At 38.8% G+C, this 20,423-nt stretch overlaps 1 protein-coding gene across 1 annotated transcript in view; it reads left to right on the top strand.

Moving 5' to 3' along the window:
* The window catches only part of parp1 (poly (ADP-ribose) polymerase 1), a 210,423-nt gene extending 190,273 nt beyond the window's left edge, over positions 1–20,150 (top strand). Inside the window, exons 21-23 of the mRNA XM_039748295.1 lie at positions 12,269–12,330; positions 13,218–13,332; positions 19,925–20,150. Of these exons, the coding sequence (XP_039604229.1) occupies positions 12,269–12,330; positions 13,218–13,332; positions 19,925–20,006 (259 nt within the window). The 3' untranslated portion in view covers positions 20,007–20,150. The remainder of the gene's footprint in view (positions 1–12,268; positions 12,331–13,217; positions 13,333–19,924) is intronic.
* Positions 20,151–20,423: the final 273 nt, after the last annotated feature.

The raw sequence follows: 20,423 nt of genomic DNA, 5'->3' as shown, positions 1-20,423 counted from the left end.
GCAAAGCAGTCCCCCTCTCTCTTTTAGCACAAATGCACTCACTCTGATGCTCTCATGTTTACAACACACACACATACACAAATACAGCATGAACCTATTAAATCAATTAAAATTTAGTACTGGAAACATAAATCTTCTAGGGAAAAAAAAATCAAGTCAATGATACCTGGTTTTGCTGCAACTGTTCCACCCTTTTCTGTATCCTCTGAAAGACTGCCTCACGCTGATTGCAGTCTAGCTGCGGTAGAGACTGGAATCTTGGGTCCAGCGCAGTGCTCTCCAGCAGGTAGTTGTATACATCCCCACTGTATCTGCCTGAAATATTGCTGAGAATTGCTCTCTTTGTGTCGGACACAGTGGGTAATCACTGTCATTTGGTGCCATGTTTTGTTCTATCATGTTCTTCAGTGGCACGATGAGAGACACTGTGGGCCTCTTCTCTTCACACAAGACAGTGGTAGCTGTCTTTAAAGGATTCAGCATTGCAAATTCGGCATTGACAATGTCGCAGGTATCCAGTGTGTCAATGTTTCGGGCATCTTGTCTTATTTCTGGGCTGGTGAGCGCTGCTGCTATAGCACCCTGCTGCTCCAGGTAACGAACCAGCATATCCAATGATGAATTCCATCGCGTGGTGACGTCCATTATTAATTTGTGCGGTGGCAGTTGTAGCAGCTTCTGCTTAGACGTCAGTACCGCGGCAGCTGTCGAACTCCGGTGAAAAAAAGCAGTTACACGTCTCACCGCCCGAGCAAACGAGCAACACGCGCAACACCGAGGCCAGCCTGTGTAGCGAGATTTATTGTGTGCGCAAAGCATTTGATGTGCGGCTCAAATCCTGCCTCGCACACAGCCACATCCATATTACGCGCATTGTTTGTTACAGTAGCGATGCAATGGTTTGGCTTTTTAAGACCCCACTGTGTGACAGCTTCTAGTAAAACTTCAGCAACGTTTGCCCCTGTGTGTGATTCAAAAACTGGGCGCGTCTGCAGTACAAAATGTACCATTTCCCAATTACTGTTGATAATGTGGCTGTAATTGTGATATAGCTCTGTGTACACCTAGAAGTCCAACCGTCAGTAGTTATGGCAATGGTTTCTGCCTCTTTCAGAGCCTGTACAAAGTTTACCTTGCACTCTTTGTACAGGGTCGGGACCACCGTGCGAGTAAAATGTGCGCGTGACGGGATGGCATACTTTGGTTCCAGTGTGTGGATGAGTCGCCGAAATCCCAGATTTTCCACCACAGGAAATGGTCTCATATCGGCTGCAATGAAAACGCCGATGTCTCTTGTTATTGCCGTGGCTCTTGCATTGGATGGTGGAAGTTTAGCTGCAAAGGCATTTGTTATGGTTGTTTGCCCTTTTATGCGAACTGAATTGCTTTCCATTTTCTTCACAGGCACAGCTTTTAGTAACGAGCTGTGGTTGTTTTCTAAATGCTTTTGCATAGTACTTGTGTTAGCAGAGGTGTACGGTATTAATTTCTTACAGTGTTTGCAAATTGTCTTTGTCTTATCTGTCATTTTTTCGCCATTTCTTATTTCCACAAGGAATCCAAAATGTTGCCACACCAATGATTTAAATGTCGCGGGCGCATCTTCTATCCTTACTTCTTCCTCACACTCCATCATGCCAATAACGCAAGGATATCATCACGTTCTCGCCAGACAAATCTGATCTCGCGAGATCTCGTACCACGAGATCTCGTCACACTCCTAATAGATATACCTGTGTGTGTGTATGTATATATATATATATATATATATATATATATATATATATATATATATATATATATATATATATATATATTTATAAACTGCTCAAAAAAATTAAAGGAACATTTTGAAAACGCATCAGATCTCAATGGGAAAAAGAAATCCTCCTGGATATCTATACTGATATAGACTGGGTAATGTGTTAGGAACGAAAGGATGCCACATCGTTTGATGGAAATGAAAATGATCAACCTACAGAGCCCTGAATTCAAAGACACCCCAAAAATCAGAGTGAAAAAATTATGTGGCAGGCTAGTCCATTTTGCCAAAATTTAATTGCAGCAACTCAAAATTGTACGCAGCACTTTGTATGGCCCCTGTGTTCTTGTATACATGCCTGACAACATCGGTGCATGCTTCTAATGAGATGACAGATGGTGTTGTGGGGGATCTCCTCCCAGATCTGGACCAGGGCATCACTGAGCTCCTGGACAGTCTGAGGTGCAACCTGGTGGCATTGGATGGACCAAAACATAATGTCCCAGAGGTGTTCTATTGGATTTGGTATAATTCTGGTATTCTATGGCGAATGCCAATCAAGCTGCATGCTGCTGGGCAGTGAGCTCAGGGCCCATTAGAGGACATGGGGCCCTTGGGTCACCCTCATGAAGTCTTTCTGGTTGCTTGGTCAGAGACATTCAAACCAGTGGCCTGCTGGAGGTCATTTTGTAGGGCTCTGGCAGTGCTCATCCTGTTCCTCCTTGCTCAAAGGAGCAGATACTGGTCCTGCTGATGGGTTATGGACCTTCTGTGGCCCTCTCCAGCTCTCCTAGAGTAACTGCTTGTCTCCTAGAATCTCCTCCATGCCCTTGAGACTGTGCAGGGAGACACAGCAAACCTTCTGGCAATGACACGTATTGATGTGCCATCCTGGAGAAGTTGGACTACCTGTGCAACCTCTGTAGGGTCCAGGTATCGCCTCATGCTACCAGTAGTGACACTGACTGTAGCCAAATGCAAAACTAGTGAAGAAACAGTCAGAAAAGATGAGGAGGGCAAAATGTCAGTGGCCTCCACCTGTTAAACCATTCCTGTTTTGGGGGTCATCTCATTGTTGCCCCTCTAGTGCATCTGTTGTTAATTTCATTAACACCACAGCAGCTGAAACTGATTAACAACCCCCTCTGCTACTTAACTGACCAGATTAATACCCCATAAGTTTCATTGACTTTATGCTATACTCTGATTAAAAGTGTTCTTTTAATTCTTTTGAGCAATATATATATATATATATATATATATATATATATATATATATATATATATAATATATAGATATATATATATAGATAGATAGATAGATAGATACTTTATTAATCCCAAGGGGAAATTCACATAATCCAGCAGCAGTATACTTATATATATATATACACACACACACACATACAGGTGCTGGTCATAAAATTAGAATATCATGACAAAGTTGATTTATTTCAGTAATTCCATTCAAAAAGTGAAACTTGTATATTAGATTCATTCATTACACACAGACTGATGTATTTCAAATGTTTATTTCTTTTAATTTTGATGATTATAACTGACAACTAATGAAAGTCCCAAATTCAGTATCTCGGAAAATTAGAATATCAATTAACAACACAACACAACACAAAAGGTCATTACTAATGAGGCTGACTGTTCACAGAGCTCTATGTCCAAGCAGATTAGTAGAGAGGCAAAGGGAAGGACAAAATATGGTAGAAAAAAGTGTACAAGCAATAGGGATAACCGCACCCTGGAGAGGATTGTGAAACAAAACCCATTCAAAAATGTGGGGGAGATGCTGTTCCTTGTATGAAGCCACTCTTGAACAAGAGACAGTGTCAGAAGCGTCTCACCTGGACTAAAAACAAAAAAGACCGGACTGCTGCTGATTGGTCCAAAGTGATGTTCTCTGATGAAAGTAAATTTTGCATTTCCTTTGGAAATCAAGGTCCCAGAGTCTGGAGGAAGAGAGGAGAGGCACAGAATCCACGTTGCTTGAAGTCCAGTGTAAAATTTCCACAGTCAGTGATGGTTTGGGGTGCCATGTCATCTGCTGGTGTTGGTCCATTGTGTTTTCTGAGGTCCAAGGTCAACACAGCCGTCTACCAGGAAGTTTTAGAGCACTTCATGCCTCCTGCTGCTGACGAACTTTATGGACATGCAGATTTCATTTTCCAACCAGACTTGGCACCTGCACACAGTGCCAAAGCTACCAGTACCTGGTTTAAGGGCCATGGTGTCCCTGTTCTTGATTGACCAGCAAACTCGCCTGACCTTAACCCCATAGAAAATCTGTGGGGTATTGTGAAGAGGAAGATGCAATACGCCAGACCCAACAATTCAGAAGAGCTGAAGGCCACTATCAGAGCAACATGGGCTCTCATAACACCTGAGCAGTGCCACAGACTGATCGACTCCATGCCACGCCGCATTGCTGCAGTAATCCAGGCCAAAGGAGCCCCAACTAACTTTTGAGTTCTGTACATGCTCATACTTTTCATGTTCATACCTTTCAGTTGGCCAACATTTCTAAAAATCTTTTTTTTTGCATTGGTCTTAATTGATATTCTAATTTTCCGAGATACTGAATTTGGGACTTTCATTAGTTGTCAGTTATAATCATCAAAATTAAAAGAAATAAACATTTGAAATACATCAGTCTGTGTGTAATGAATGAATCTAATATACAAGCTTCACTTTTTGAATGGAATTACTGAAATCAACTTTGTCATGATATTCTAATTTTATGACCAGCACCTGTATACAGTGCATCCGGAAAGTATTCACAGCGCATCACTTTTTCCACATTTTGTTATGTTACAGCCTTATTCCAAAATTGATTAAGTTAATTTTTTTCTTCAGAATTCTACACACAACACCCCATAATGACAACGTGAAAAAAGTTTACTTGAGATTTTTGCAAATTTATTAAAAATAAAAAAATTGAGAAAGCACATGTACATAAGTATTCACCGCCTTTGCCATGAAGCTCAAAATTGAGCTCAGGTGCATCCTTTTTCCCCTGATCATCCTTGAGATGTTTCTGCAGCTTAATTGGAATCCACCTGTGGTAAATTCAGTTGATTGGACGTGATTTGGAAAGGCACACACCTGTCTATATAAGGTCCCACAGTTGACAGTTCATGTCAGAGCACAAACCAAGCATGAAGTCAAAAGAATTGTCTGTAGACCTCCGAGACAGGATTGTCTTGAGGCACAAATCTGGGGAAGGTTACAGAAAAATTTCTGCTGCTTTAAAGATCCCAATGAGCACAGTGGCCTCCATCATCCGTAAGTGGAAGAAGTTCGAAACCACCAGGACTCTTCCTAGAGCTGGCCGGCCATCTAAGCTGAGCAATCAGGGGAGAAGGGCCTTAGTCAGGGAGGTGACCAAGAACCCGATGGTCACTCTGTCAGAGCTCCAGACGTCCTCTGTGGAGAGAGGAGAACCTTCCAGAAGGACAACCATCTCTGCAGCAATCCACCAATCAGGCCTGTAGGGTAGAGTGGCCAGATGGAAGCCACTCCTTAGTAAAAGGCACATGGCAGCCCGCCTGGAGTTTGCCAAAAGGCACCTGAAGGACTCTCAGACCATGAGAAACAAAATTCTCTGGTCTGATGAGACAAAGATTGAATTCTTTGGTGTAAATGCCAGGCGTCACGTTTGGAGGAAACCAGGCACTGTTCATCACCAGGCCAATACCATCCCTACAGTGAAGCATGGTGGTGGCAGCATCATGCTGTGGGGATGTTTTTCAGCAGCATGAACTGGGAGACTAGTCAGGATAAAGGGAAAGGTGACTGCAGCAATGTACAGACACATCCTGGATGAAAACCTGCTCCAGAGCGCTCTTGACCTCAGACTAGGGTGACCGTTCATCTTTCAGCAGGACAACGACCCTAAGCACACAGCCAAGATGTCAAAAGTGTGGCTTCAGGACAACTCTGTGAATTTCCTTGAGTGGCCCAGCCAGAGCCCAGACTTGAATCCAATTGAACATCTCTGGAGAGATCTTAAAATGGCTGTGCACCGACGCTTCCCATCCAACCTGATGGAGCTTGAGAGGTGCTGCAAAGAGGAATGGTGAAACTGGTCAAGGATAAGTGTGCCAAGCTTGTGGCATCATATTCAAAAAGACTTGAGGCTGTAATTGCTGCCAAAGGTGCATCGACAAAGTATTGAGCAAAGGCTGTGAATACTTATGTACATGTGATTTCTCAGTTTTTTTATTTTTAATAAATTTACATAAACCTCAAAAACATTTTTCATTCTGTCATTATGGGGTGTTGTGTGTAGAATTCTGAGGAAAAAAATGAATTTAATCCATTTTGGAATAAAGTTGTAACATAACAAAATGTGGAAAAACTGATGCGCTGTGAATACTTTCCGGATGCACTGTATATATGTGTGTGTGTATGTATGTATATATATGTGTGTGTATGTATGTATATATATATATATATATATATATATATATATATATATATATATATATATATATATATATAATAATAAAAAAGGCAAAGCCCTCACTCACTCACTCACTCACTCACTTACTGACTCATCACTAATTCTCCAACTTCCGTGTAGGTAGAAGGCTGAAATTTGGCAGGCTTATTCCTTACAGCTTACTTACAAAAGTTAAGCATGTTTCATTTCGAAATTCTACACGTAACTGTCATAACGGTCGATAATCGTCGACAACGTCCGCCATGTTGAACTTTCTTATTTATGGCCCCATCTTCACGAAATTTGGTAGGCGGCTTCCCTGCGCTAACCAAAACCATGTATGTACTTATTTCGTGGTATGACACCATTGTCGGCCGCCATATTGAATTTTCCAACGTCACCAATTTTCAAACTTCCCGTGTAGGTAGAAGGCTGACCCCATTTTCACGATATTTGGTAGGTGGCTTCCCTGCGCTAACCAAAACCGATGTAAGTCCTTATTTCGTGGTATGGACGCCATTGTCGGCCGCCATATTGAATTTTCCAAACGTCACTAATTCTCCAACTTCCCGTGTAGGTAGAAGGCTGAAATTTGGCAGGCCCATTCCTTACAGGTTACTTACAAAGGTTAAGCATGTTTCATTTTGAAATTCTACGCGTAACGGTCATAACGGTCAACAACGTCCGCCATATTGAACTTTCTTATTCATTGCCCCATCTTCATGAAATTTGGTAGGTGGCTTCCCTGCGCTAACCAAAACCGATGTACGTACTTATTTCGATGGTATGATGCCATTGTCGGCCTCCATATTGAATTTTCCAAACGTCACTAATTCTCCAACCTCCCGTGTAGGTGGAAGGCTGAAATTTGGCAGGCCCATTCCTTACAGCTTACTTAAAAAAGTTAAGCAGGTTTCATTTCGAAATTCTATGCGTAACGGTCATAATGGTCAACAACGCCCGCCATATTGAACTTTCTTATTCATGGCACCATCTTCATGAAATTTGGTATTCGCTTCCCTGCGCTTAACTGAAACCATTGTACATACTTATTTCGTGGTATGACGCCACTTTCAGCCACCATATTGAACTTTCCAATGTCACTAATTCTCCAACTTCCGTGTAGGTAGAAGGCTGAAATTTAGTACTTATTTCGTGGTATGATGCCACTGTTGGCCGCCATATTGAACTTTTAACGGAAACTGATGTCTGTACTTATTTCGGTGGTATGACACCACTGTCGGCCGCCATATTGAACTTTCCAACGTCACTAATTCTCCAACTTCCCGTAGGTAGAAGGCTGAAATTTGGCAGGCTCATTCCTTACAGCTTACTTGCAACAATTAAGCTGGTTTCATTTTGAAATTCTACGCGTACCGGTCATAACGGCCAACAACGTCCGCCATGTTGAACTTTCTTATATACGGACCCATCTTCACGAAATTTGGTAGGTGGCTTCCTGAGCTAACTGAAACCAATGTATGCGTACTTATTTCGGTGGTATGATGCCACTGTCAGCCGCCATATTGAATTTTCCAACATCACTAATTCTCCAACTTCCCGTATATGTAGAAGGCTGAAATTTGGCAGGCTCATTCCTTACAGCTTATTTACAAAAGTTAAGCAGGTTTCATTTCGAAATTCTACGCGTAATGGTCATAACGGTCAACAACGTCCGCCATGTTGAACTTTCTTATTTATGGCCCCATCTTCTCGAAATTTGGTAGGCGGCTTTCCTGCACTAACCAAACAAATGTGTGTACTTATTTCGGTGGTATGATGCCACTGTCGGCCGCCATATTGAACTTTTCAACAGTCTTTGTTACGTATGGGCCCATCATCAAGAAATTTGGTACACGGGTTCCCAACGCTAACTGAATCCTACTTGCGTACATATATACGTCCATAGCCTGCAGCTCAGTCACCGTGTGAGGCGGCGTTGGGTCCCCCATCCCAACGCCTCCCACGTTGTTGGCTGCCTGCCTATATAAGGCTGTCCGTCGTTCCGGTCTCTGCATTCCCTTCCTTGCTTTGCCACGGGATTCACGTCTCCCTACTGATAACTATAGCCTTTTTGTTTAATCCACGGCTTCTCCGCTGTTTTATTGTTTGTTTATTACGATTATAGTTATTGTGTAGGTATTTTACACTTACTTTACATTGCTCAGGTACCCATTTCCTTTATCATTCCAACCCCCATTACCATGTCTATCGAGATGATCACTATCGATCAAAGAACTGTCACTTACCGAGTGGTTTCCATGCCCGGAGATACCACCTACCTTTTCCATTCTTTTTGTTACATATTGCACGGCCATATCAGGCTCATTCTTAATATCTGGAGAAACATTGTGTCTTATGTATTGAATGACTGGGACAGGTTCAAGGTGTGGACTGATGACGGTACAGGAGATAATTAGACTACACATGAGCTTTATAAGAGTGAAATGCTTGAAGCCTTCACCTATGGTTTTGCATGTGAGTTGATGGCTGCCACTGAATTGTTCGGTTGTCGCTTTCAAGTGTACCGAAAAGGCCAAATATTTTACACCTTTCGACAACCGCCAATGCCTCTTAAACATCTTAGACTGACAGGTGACGATTTCAGTAGTGGACACTTTGATGTTTATGAATGTTTAAACTCTCAAAAGCTGGATGTGAAGTTATCGATGAAACCGGTTGTGTGCTTACAACGCTTGACAGATGCCAAATGTCACTTCAACACAAGTCCTACAAATACTGTCGTAATTGAAACAAACCATGAAACTCAAACCGATTATGACAGCAGCAATCCAAGCTGTGAGATTTGAGACAAGATTACTGTTCACATGGCCAACTGTAATGCGTACATGCTCAAGAGTAAGCTCAGCGCAGCTTGGTCAGATTACAACCGGAGGGCCAAACTGACAACATGGTATACAAAGAGATCCTTAACAAATAATTATTGGCATATTTTCCCACAGTTTAAAAAAGGTTTAATTTTCTTCTTAATAAAAATTTTAATGCACTACTTAGCTACGCAGCTGGTATTTTGCTAGTATATATATATATATATATATATATATATATATATATATATATATATATATATAATATATATATATATATATATAATATATATATATATATATATATATATATATATATATATATATATATATATATATATATATATATATATATATATATATATATATATATATATATATATATCATAGACAATCACAAGAATCACATTGTTATGCGCAAACTTCAGTAATGAGCTCAAAAGTAGTGTATTATATGTACTTGGTTTGCAAACACTTTAAACAAATAAGGTGTTTTTTAACTGCCGTATTGCCTTTACATAGTAGCAGTTAAAACATTAATGTAATCAAATCAAATATGAAGCCAAAACTTGTTTTTTTTATAAAAGCACCTAAGCACTGTTACATCTGCCCTTGCTATGTGAGTGTCTTCATTTGCCCGGCTTTTGCTTGGTTACATTATTAATGGTGGCAAGTTCGAGAGGCTCCCAAAGGCATCGGGGTGCGTGGAGTCAACCTGCATCGTCACACTACATTCATAATAGTATGAAACTAAACATATTTTTCCAATCATCAAATTGGACTTGGCAAATGGTGGCTGGCAACAAGTAGTCTGATAGTTTGACCTCTTTTTTCCCGTCATCTTTCCTGGTCTGTGGTATTTTTGAATTTCTGTGACAATGATTTGAGGTGTGAGTCAATTTTGAGAAGAATTTTTGTATTTTTGGGGTCCTAAACTTTGATATGTCCAACCAAAGTTGAGGTCTGTCTATATTCTCTTTATCAAAGACATTATGTAATGCATCCAAATGTTCAGCTCTTGCCTTTGCAAAAATATTTGTCACAAAGCTTACTCCATCTCATATTTATAGCAGCTTCAAAATTTTCCATCAATCATTGTCAGTTTAAAGTTCTACAATTACTATATTATTATGAAATTGTCAGTCTTATTAAAACTGAACCATCAGACACAGGGCCTGTGCATTTTGGGCAAATTCTTTCCTATGTCATGTTAACAGCTTACTGTATCAGTTCTATCCAAAAGGTGGTTTATAAGATAATGTTATTTCCAAAATTACTTTTTTTTCTAATTTACATTTATTTAAAAGAAACACTTGAAAGAATATGTTGAGGTTTAAATAAGATTCTTTTAAGGCAAAGTATTACAATCACTGTAGTGGTGTTCATGATTATTACCTTTTAAACTTTCTAATGAAGAGAACAGTGAACAGTTAAAAGCAGCATTCTTCTGCTGTTTTCATACATATACAGGGTGGGCCATTTATATGGATACACCTTAATAAAATGGGAATGGTTGGTGATATTAACTTCCTGTTTGTGGCACATTAGTATATGTGAGGGGGGAAACTTTTCAAGATGGGTGGTGACCATGGTGGCCATTTTGAAGTCGGCCATTTTGGATCCAACTTTTGTTTTTTCAATAGGAAGAGGGTCATGTGACACATCAAACTTATTGGGAATTTAACAAGAAAAACAATGGTGTGCTTGGTTTCAACGTAACTTTATTCTTTCATGAGTTATTTACAAGTTTCTCTTTGTTTACAGCCATTGACATGTCGCAGAGGTTAACACGTGAGGAGCAAATAGAAATTGTGTTGATGTCTGGTGAACGCAGTAACCGGGTCATTGCAGCAGATTTCAATGCAAGACACCCTACGAGACCACCCATCTCCCATGCTACAGTTAGCAAACTGCTTGCTAAGTTTCGTGAAACTGGTTCAGTGTTGGATTTGCCAAAATGTGGACGCATGAAAACTGTCACTAATGAAGAAACATCAGTGGCTGTCCTAGCTTCATTCAGCAAGAGCCCACAGCGTAGCACTCGCCGCATGTCACTGGAGAGTGGCATTAGTCGAACATCCCTTCGGGCGGATATTAGCTACTCACAAATGGCACCCTTACAAACTCCAGCTACTGCAGCATCTCAACGAGGATGACCCAGATCGGCGCACTGAATTTGCAGAATGGGCAAAACAAAAATTGGAACAGGACCCTCAGTTTACGCAGAAGATTTTGTTCAGTGATGAGGCAAACTTTTATGTGAATGGTGAAGTTAACAAACAAAACCACCGCTATTGGTCTGACACTAACCCACATTGGATAGATCCCTCCAAGACTGTTGGAACAAAAAAATTGATGGTATGGTGTGGTATATGGGGTACAAAGATAGTGGGGCCATTCTTCATCAATGGAAACCTCAAGGCCACTGGATATGCGAAATTGCTACATGATGATGTGTTTCCCTCTTTATGCACTGAAGCTGGCACGCTCCCTGAGTTTTTCCAGCAAGATGATGCACCACCACATTATGGGTGTCAGGTCCGAGCATTCCTAGATGAACAGTTTCCTGGAAAGTGGATTGGTCGTCGTGGGCCAGTTGAATGGCCCCCAAGGTCTTCCGATCTGACCCCCTTAGACTTTTATCTTTGGGGTCATCTGAAGGCAATTGTCTATGCTGTGAAGATACGAGATGTGCAGCACCTGAAACTACGGATACTGGAAGCCTGTGCTAGCATTTCTCCTGTGGTGTTGCTATCAGTGTGTGAAGAGTGGGAGAAGAGGGTTGCATTGACAATCCAACACAATGGGCAGCACATTGAACACATTTTATAAGTGGTCAGAAACTTGTAAATAACTCATGAAAGAATAAAGTTACGTTAAAACCAAGCACACCATTGTTTTTCTTGTGAAATTCCCAATAAGTTTGATGTGTCACATGACCCTCTTCCTATTGAAAAACAAAAGTTGGATCCAAAATGGCCGACTTCAAATGGCCACATTGGTCACCACCCATCTTGAAAAGTTTCCCCCCCTCACATATACTAATGTGCCACAAACAGGAAGTTAATATCACCAACCAATCCCATTTTATTAAGGTGTATCCGTATAAATGGCCCACCCTGTAGTTTAATTAATCTTCATTGCCAAAGAGATGGTTTTAATTTGGTTTAATCACTATTATTTCTAATATTAATGATCTAATGAATTTACTCTTTTGTTTAGGTATGAACTGAAGCAAGCTGCTCATATTACTAAGCTACCTAAGGGTAAACATAGTGTGAAAGGTATGTTATTAATGAATATGAAATACATTTTAAACAAAGCACATACATATATAGAAAGACACACCTGTGCATATTTTCAGTTTAAGCATGAATTATCCTGATCCTTCATCTGTACATATCACAGCACTCTGACCCTGAACATATAAAATATTTAGTAAGCAATAAAGAATACTGTCTTTATTGGTTGCTTCCCTTGCACCTGTTATAGTATGTATGTATGTGTGTATGTATGTATGTATGTGTGTGTGTGTGTGTGTGTGTGTTTTAGGTAGGGGGGGGTAGGAGGGTGTTGATCGTAAAGTTTTATTTATTATGAGGATGTTCTTCTTCTTAAGTTTGCATATGCTGGGTTCCTGTCCAAAAGTCTGTTAATTACGTTTTTGTTTGATAGCCAAGAATCAGCCAGCTCTCTGGCACTTTTAGCACTGGCCCCCCACCTAATTTTGCTATATATTGCCTTTGATTCTTGTATGTCTAATCCTTATTCTCTGATGAGGCTCCTGGCAGGAGCTGAAAGCTCAGGAATAAAAACTACTTTATGATACATGATTCATTCTTTCCCTTTGTGGATCTCCAACTACAAATAAATATGTATATATTTATATTATAAAAATAAACTTCTGTATAGATTTTGTAGTCTTTGTGCCTCATGACTGGAAGTCCATTTAATTGTTTGATTCTGGTGTTAAATGTTCCCCTCCATTTTGTATAAGCTAGCCATTTATAACATAGTATTATTTAATATACTACCTTGCCTAGAAAGTACTATTTCAAAGAGCTTTGTTAGTAGGAGGATTAAATATAGGCAGAGAATTAAATATTCAGTTTGCATTTGAAATACAGATGTTTATAGTAATTAGTATTTATATTATATATTATTTCTACAGGCTTGGGTAAAACAGCTCCAGATCCTAAGGCAACGATTAATTTGAATGGAGTTGATGTTCCCCTTGGGAAAGGAATTAGTACTAATATTTCTGACACCAGTCTGCTTTACAATGAGTATCCTTTAACAGTAATAAGTGTTTTTTCTTTATATTTTCAATAAAGAAGAAATAATCCATTAATTCAAAGTAAATGATTACAGTCATGGCCAAAATTATCGGCACCCTGTGGAATTTTCCTAGAAAATGCACCATTTCCCCCAGAATATTGATGCATTTTCAAATGTTTTGGTATATACATGATTATTTCCTTTATGTGCATTGGAACAACACAAAAAAACAGAGAAAAAAAGCCAAATCTGACGTCATTTCACACAAAACTCAAAAACCGGGCTGGACAAAATTATTGGCATCCTCACCTTAATATTTGGCTGCATGCCCTTTGGAAAAAATAACTGAAATCAATCACTTCCTATAACCATCAACAAGCTTGTTTCACCTCTCAACTGGAATTTCCAACCACTCTTCTTTTGCAAACTGCTCAAGGTTTCTAACACTGGGCCCTACATTGCGCCCCAATAACTTTTGGTTGTCTTCAGATTTCACGATGCCTTGCACACAGTCAAGGCATCCAGTGCCAGAGGCAGCAAAACATCCCCAAAACATCTTAGAACCTCCAACATGTTTGACAGTAGGTACTGTGTTATTTTCTTTGTAGGCCTCATTCCGTTTTCAGTAAACATTAGAATGATGAGCTTTACCAAAAAGCTGTACCTTGGTCTCATCTGTCCACAAGACATTCGCCCAGAAGGATTTTGGCTTCCTCAAGTACATTTAGGCAAACTCCAGTCTGGCTTTTTTATGTTTCTGTGTCAGCAGTGGGGTCCTCCTGGCTCTCCTGCCTTAGCGTTTCATTTTGTTCAGATGTCGACGGATAGTTCGAGCTGACACTGTTGCACCCTGAGTCTGCAGAACAGCTTGAATATGTTTTGAAGTTGATTGGGGCTGTTTATCCACCATTCGGACTATCCTTCGTTGCAGTCCTTTATCAATTTTTCTCTTTTGTCCATGTCCAGGGAGATTAGCTACAGTGCCATGAGTTGTGAACTTCTTGATTATGTTGCACACAGTGGACAAAGGAACATGAAGATCTCTGGAGATGGACTTGTAGCCTTGAGATTGTTGATATTTTTCCACAATTTTTGTTCTCAAGTCCTCAGACAATTCTCTGCTCTTCTTTCTGTTCTCCATGCTTAGTGTGGCACACTCAGACACACAACAGAAAGGTTGAGTCAACTTTTCTCCATTTTAACTGGCTTCAGGTGTGATTGCTATATTGCCAGCACCTGTTTCTTGCCACAGGTGAGTTCAAACGAGCACCATATGCTTGAAATAAAACGATTGACCCACAATTTTAAAAAGCTGCCAATAATTTTGTCCGGCCCATTTTTGGAGTTCTGTGTGACACGCTGTCAGATTTGGCGTTTTTTTCTCTGTTTTTTGTGTTGTTCCAATGTACATAAAGGAAATAAACATGTGTATACCAAAACATTTGTAATTGCAACAATTTTCTGGGAGAAATGGTGCATTTTCTGGGAAAATTCCAGGGGTGCTGATAATTTTGGCCATGACTGTGTAGAATATTAATTTCCAAAAGATAGTTTTGACATGATAATTGTGATTTATTGCAAGTTATTTTATGTCTTTTGGAATAATTTCTTTTGTTTTGCTTTAAAAGTTATTTTACAGTGGTGTTTATTTTTTAGCCGCCTGTAATCGATAACCTTAAATTATTGATAGAGCAATAATAAATTAGTGGTGCCCCCATTGAATTTAAAATGTGAAATTGAAAAATTAGCAGCACATAGTTTCTTATGAATATATTGCATTTCCTTTCACAGTTAGTCAAGTAGCTTGAGCTAATATACCCTAGGATCTGTTTTATTAGAAAAAAAGATAATATTTCTGAATGTTCTCTTAAACTCCACTTGGTAAGACCAGAGCGTTCAGAAATGTTTGCAACGTTCACAAACCAGGTACTGTTTGAGCCTTGCTGCACATTTATATCGTGTCAGAAAAAATGACACAGATGAGGAGAGACCTAAACGTATCATGGATGGGTAAATGCATACACCTGAACATAATGCCAGATATGTGAATGCAACACTTTCTATCTGCAATAGAGGTATTGAGTACCATGTAGTAGAGCTCACAAAACCCTGGTTTTCTCTAGCACCTTCCACTGGAGTATTTATTCTTAAACGTTCTTCATGTCCACAAAACTTGTATAAAAGGATAACTGAATTCCTTTGACCTTTAAGATACCCATGGCTGTCCACTGTTATCACAACCTAACATGGGATTTTTACTGCCTCTCTTGCATCTGAGGTTTGTTGTTTTAGTTGGACTTCCAAATTTGGTATCCTTGTTTAGAATATCTGTTGATAAATGAAACACAATGAGATGTTTGTGGCGCTCTGCCTTGAAAGCAACACTAAAAAAGTACATTAACCAAGAAACCTAATGTTGTATTTTTGATATTACTGCTTCAATTGCATTCATTGAAACCATTGTTGTAGCTATTGTGAACACTTTCCCAATAGATAAATACAACACTCTCTTCTTTAGTGAATCTATTGGCTTTAGTAATTAAAGATGTTTCTTCTATACTTCTCTACTACCTTGGTACAGGGGAGAAGTTGTATGGCCCAAAGATCCTAAGAGCTGTGTTGTTAGAGCATTAGAAAAGTTTTGTACAAGAACAGGCTATTTATCCCATATCATCAAGTTTTGAAGGTTCCTAAAATCCTACTGTCTACTACACCACTTGGTAATTTATTACATATGTCTGTGGTTCTCTGTGTGTTGAAAAGGTCCCTAATGTGTTTGCCATATTTCCCTTAAAAAATTTCTGTGTCATCGTGTTCCTGTGGACTCATTGCAATAGTCTCAATCCACTGTGATAATTCCATTTATAATTTTAAACACTTCAATTACTCAATTCAAATAATTCAATTACTTTCAATAATTCAGTTACTTCAATTACTTAAGCCCCTTTTGCTTAAACTGAAAGGAGTCGCCTCTTTTAACCTTTAGTCATACACCATCCCCTACAGGTCTGGAATCGGGTAAATCACTCTCCTCTGGACTTTTTCATGTATTCCTGTGTCATTTTTTGCAGCCAGGAGGCCAAAACGACACCGTTCTCCAGATGAGGCCACACCAGTGTGTTATAATGCTTCAACATAACCTCCTTTGACTTGTACTGTCCACATTATGCTATATAACCTAACATTCTGTTTGCCTTCTTAATGGCTTCTGAACATTGTAAGTTGATAGTGACAAGTGCACTTAGACTTCTGACAAGGTATTTTTTAAATTTTCTGAGCTCTCATTGTGCATTTCTGTGTTCTATTTGTAATACGTTAAATTTACTTGTAGTAAATTTCATCTGCCCAAGCCTGTATGCTGTCCAGGTACCTGTGTGATGATGAAATGGGTTCTAGATTATCTATCAATCCACCTATCTTGGTACCATCTTCAAACCAGCTTGATATTTAAATTCCTATCAAAATCATTTATATTACACATACACACACAAAATATATATATATATATATATATATATATATATATATATATATATATATATATAAAATATATATATGTACTGTATGTTTATGTATATATGTATATGTATGTATTTATATATGTATATATGTATATTTTGTATATATATATATATATATATATATATATATATATATATATATATATATATATATATAGTGGTGTGAAAAACTATTTGCCCCCTTCCTGATTTCTTATTCTTTTGCATGTTTGTCACACAAAATGTTTCTGATCATCAAACACATTTAACCATTAGTCAAATATAACACAAGTAAACACAAAATGCAGTTTTTAAATGATGGTTTTATTATTTAGGGAGAAAAAAAAATCCAAACCTATATGGCCCTGTGTGAAAAAGTAATTGCCCCCTTGTTAAAAATAACCTAACTGTGGTGTATCACACCTGACTTCAATTTCGTAGCCACCCCAGGCCTGATTACTGCCACACCTGTTTCAATCAAGAAATCACTTAAATAGGAGCTGCCTGACACAGAGAAGTAGACCAAAAGCTAGACATCATGCCAAGATCCAAAGAAATTCAGGAACAAATGAGAACAGAAGTAATTGAGATCTATCAGTCTGGTAAAGGTTATAAAGCCATTTCTAAAGCGTTGGGACTCCAGCGAACCACAGTGAGAGCCATTATCCACAAATGGCAAAAACATGGAACAGTGGTGAACCAGGAGTGGCCGGCCAACCAAAATTACCCCAAGAGAGCAGAGACGACTCATCCGAGAGGTCACAAAAGACCCCAGGACAACGTCTAAAGAACTGCAGGCCTCACTTGCCTCAATTAAGGTCAGTGTTCACGACTCCACTATAAGAAAGAGACTGGGCAAAAATGGCCTGCATGGCAGATTTCCAAGACGCGATCCACTGTTAAGCAAAAAGAACATTAGGGCTCGTCTCAATTTTGCTAAGAAACATCTCAATGATTGCCAAGACTTTTGGGAAAATACCTTGTGGACTGATGAAACAAAAGTTGGAACTTTTTGGAAGGCAAATGACCCGTTACATCTGGCGTAAAAGGAACACAGCATTTCAGAAAAAGATCATCATACCAACAGTAAAATATGGTGGTGGTAGTGTGATGGTCTGGGGTTGTTTTGCTGCTTCAGGACCTGGAAGGCTTGCTGTGATAGATGGAACCATGAATTCTACTGTCTACCAAAAAATCCTGAAGGAGAATGTCCGGCCATCTGTTCGTCATCTCAAGCTGAAGCGATCTTGGGTGCTGCAGCAGAACAATGACCCAAAACACACCAGCAAATCCACCTCTAAATGGCTGAAGAAAAACAAAATGAAGACTTTGGAGTGGCCTAGTCAAAGTCCTGACCTGAATCCAATTGAGATGCTATGGCATAACCTTAAAAAGGCGGTTCATGCTAGAAAACCCTCAAATAAAGCTGAATTACAACAATTCTGCAAAGATGAATGGGCCAAAATTCCTCCAGAGTGCTGTAAAAGACTCATTGCAAGTTATCACAAACGCTTGATTGTAGTTATTGCTGCTAAGGGTGGCCCAACCACTTATTAGGTTCAGGGGGCAATTACTTTTTCACACAGGGCCATGTAGGTTTGGATTTTTTTTCTCCCTAAATAATAAAAACCATCATTTAAAAACTGCATTTTGTGTTTGTGTTATATTTGACTAATGGTTAAATGTGTTATTTTACATCTTCTCCCCCTTAACCTCTTACACTATCCCCCTTGACTGCCTGCTCTGTGTCTTGTGAGACTTGTGCTTGGTATGCATTTACCTTTGGGAATTTGATTTAAGGGTGATCTAAAATTCATCTACTTGATATTTCTGTTTAAATTTAATTGAAACTTTTTTGCGATATGAACACTCCAACAACACCTGAGGAAAAAAATCATTCTATTATGAAACCATTAGTACAAACTGTTAAGCCAGTTGTGAATACTCAGAGGAGCTCAGCTGGGCTGCAGCATAGACTTGCTGTGTCTGCCTCTTTCTTTTTCTTATTGTCTGCTGGCAGAATAGATGTTGAGCAACCACAAAGATTTTAATGTGTTTTTTTGAGAAATTGGAATACAAACAGCATTCTAGAATAGTTTTTATAAGAAACAAAATCCAGAGGGCTGGACCGTAAGCAAAGTCAAAACAAGAGTTACCAGGAGTTATCAAAAATATGACAATATCACCAGACCCAAAATTCCAAGACTATGAACTGAGTCGAGAAGTTGGAAGCTGTGGTTTGCTAACCAGAATACTTAAACACTATGAGCTTAAGACTAACACTGTTCAAGCTTTAGGAATATTCAAAACAAAACAGAAAAAATGTACTTAAGACAACAAGTTTTTTTTCAGCAAAATGTCCAGAATTTTGTGATTCTTAACATAAACTATGAGGGACAAGTGTTCTGCCAGTCATGTGGCAGACATGTAGGGAACAGATCTTGATATTCTATATTTCAGCAGCTGATATCACACTTAAATATCATTATAAAAACTATTACTAGATATTCTAAGAAGTCTATTAATTAAACATTTGTCAAGTTTAAATATGCATTTTTTCCAACTCTTTGTCTCTGAAGTCCCTCACTGTCTTTAAAGTTTTTCATTTTAATATGTTGTTTAATTTTTTAAATGATACCTTTAAGCATTTTACAGTAGATATGTGCAGCCTACTTGTGTTGCCTTTGTGGTAAAATCTTATTAGTAAGTATAATACCGTTCTCTGTATTATAAATAACATCTTTCCAAATTAGAGTAAAAAGCTGTCTAGTAGATGGTCATAAATTTGGTTAGTACTGTTGAGGACGGTAAGGGGTTCGAGCCACTGCAGTTGTGTGGTGGCCCTGCAAAACATTGTTTGGTCACAATAAAGGAATAAGTCATTAAACTGCCGGATATATAAGCAGTAGGTGAAAAGGGACAAACAAGCTGTGTTGGGTGTAATGTCCCCATTACCAACCAAATATTTTCTTAATCACAAAAATCTTGCGTGTAAAAAAGTGATGGATGTAGGCCTCTGTTTACTTGACTTTCTCATCCTGTTAACATTAAGATTTTCTTCAAGCAAAAACTGTTTTCAGTCTTAACCTCTCACCTTCAGATATATTGTCTATGATGTTGCACAAGTCAATCTTCAATATCTGGTGAAGATAAGATTCAACTACCATTCATCTCTCTGGTAAACGCCTGGAAATGTATCTCACAAGGTTCTAATGTTCATTTACTTTTTGGACAAACAAAATCTTTTGTTTTGTTGAAAAATGCTTAATTTTTGTAATGCAACTTTATATTAATTCCAATAAAACATTCATTATGCTGTCACACAAGCAACTGTTTAAGTATTTGTTCCACAATACCTTTGTTCAAGTATTTCATACAAACTGAAAAATGATCATGAGTAAACTATGACTGTATAAAAAAAGTTATGAGTTAGTAAGAATCTTTCTGGAAATAATGCAAAGATTTGTTTTTCATGGTCTTTTACGTAGTGTTTGTTATAACTGCTTTATGTGTCTTATCTGTGGAATTTGCTTAGGGTGTTGCTGTCATCACTGTGATGGGTACTGCTGGGGTACAAACTGACAACTTTGGGATGACAA

The sequence above is a fragment of the Polypterus senegalus genome, chromosome 3 (assembly GCF_016835505.1).
Source record: "Polypterus senegalus isolate Bchr_013 chromosome 3, ASM1683550v1, whole genome shotgun sequence".
Classification (NCBI taxonomy): domain Eukaryota; kingdom Metazoa; phylum Chordata; class Cladistia; order Polypteriformes; family Polypteridae; genus Polypterus; species Polypterus senegalus.
This window is presented reverse-complemented; position numbering and strand designations above follow the sequence as displayed.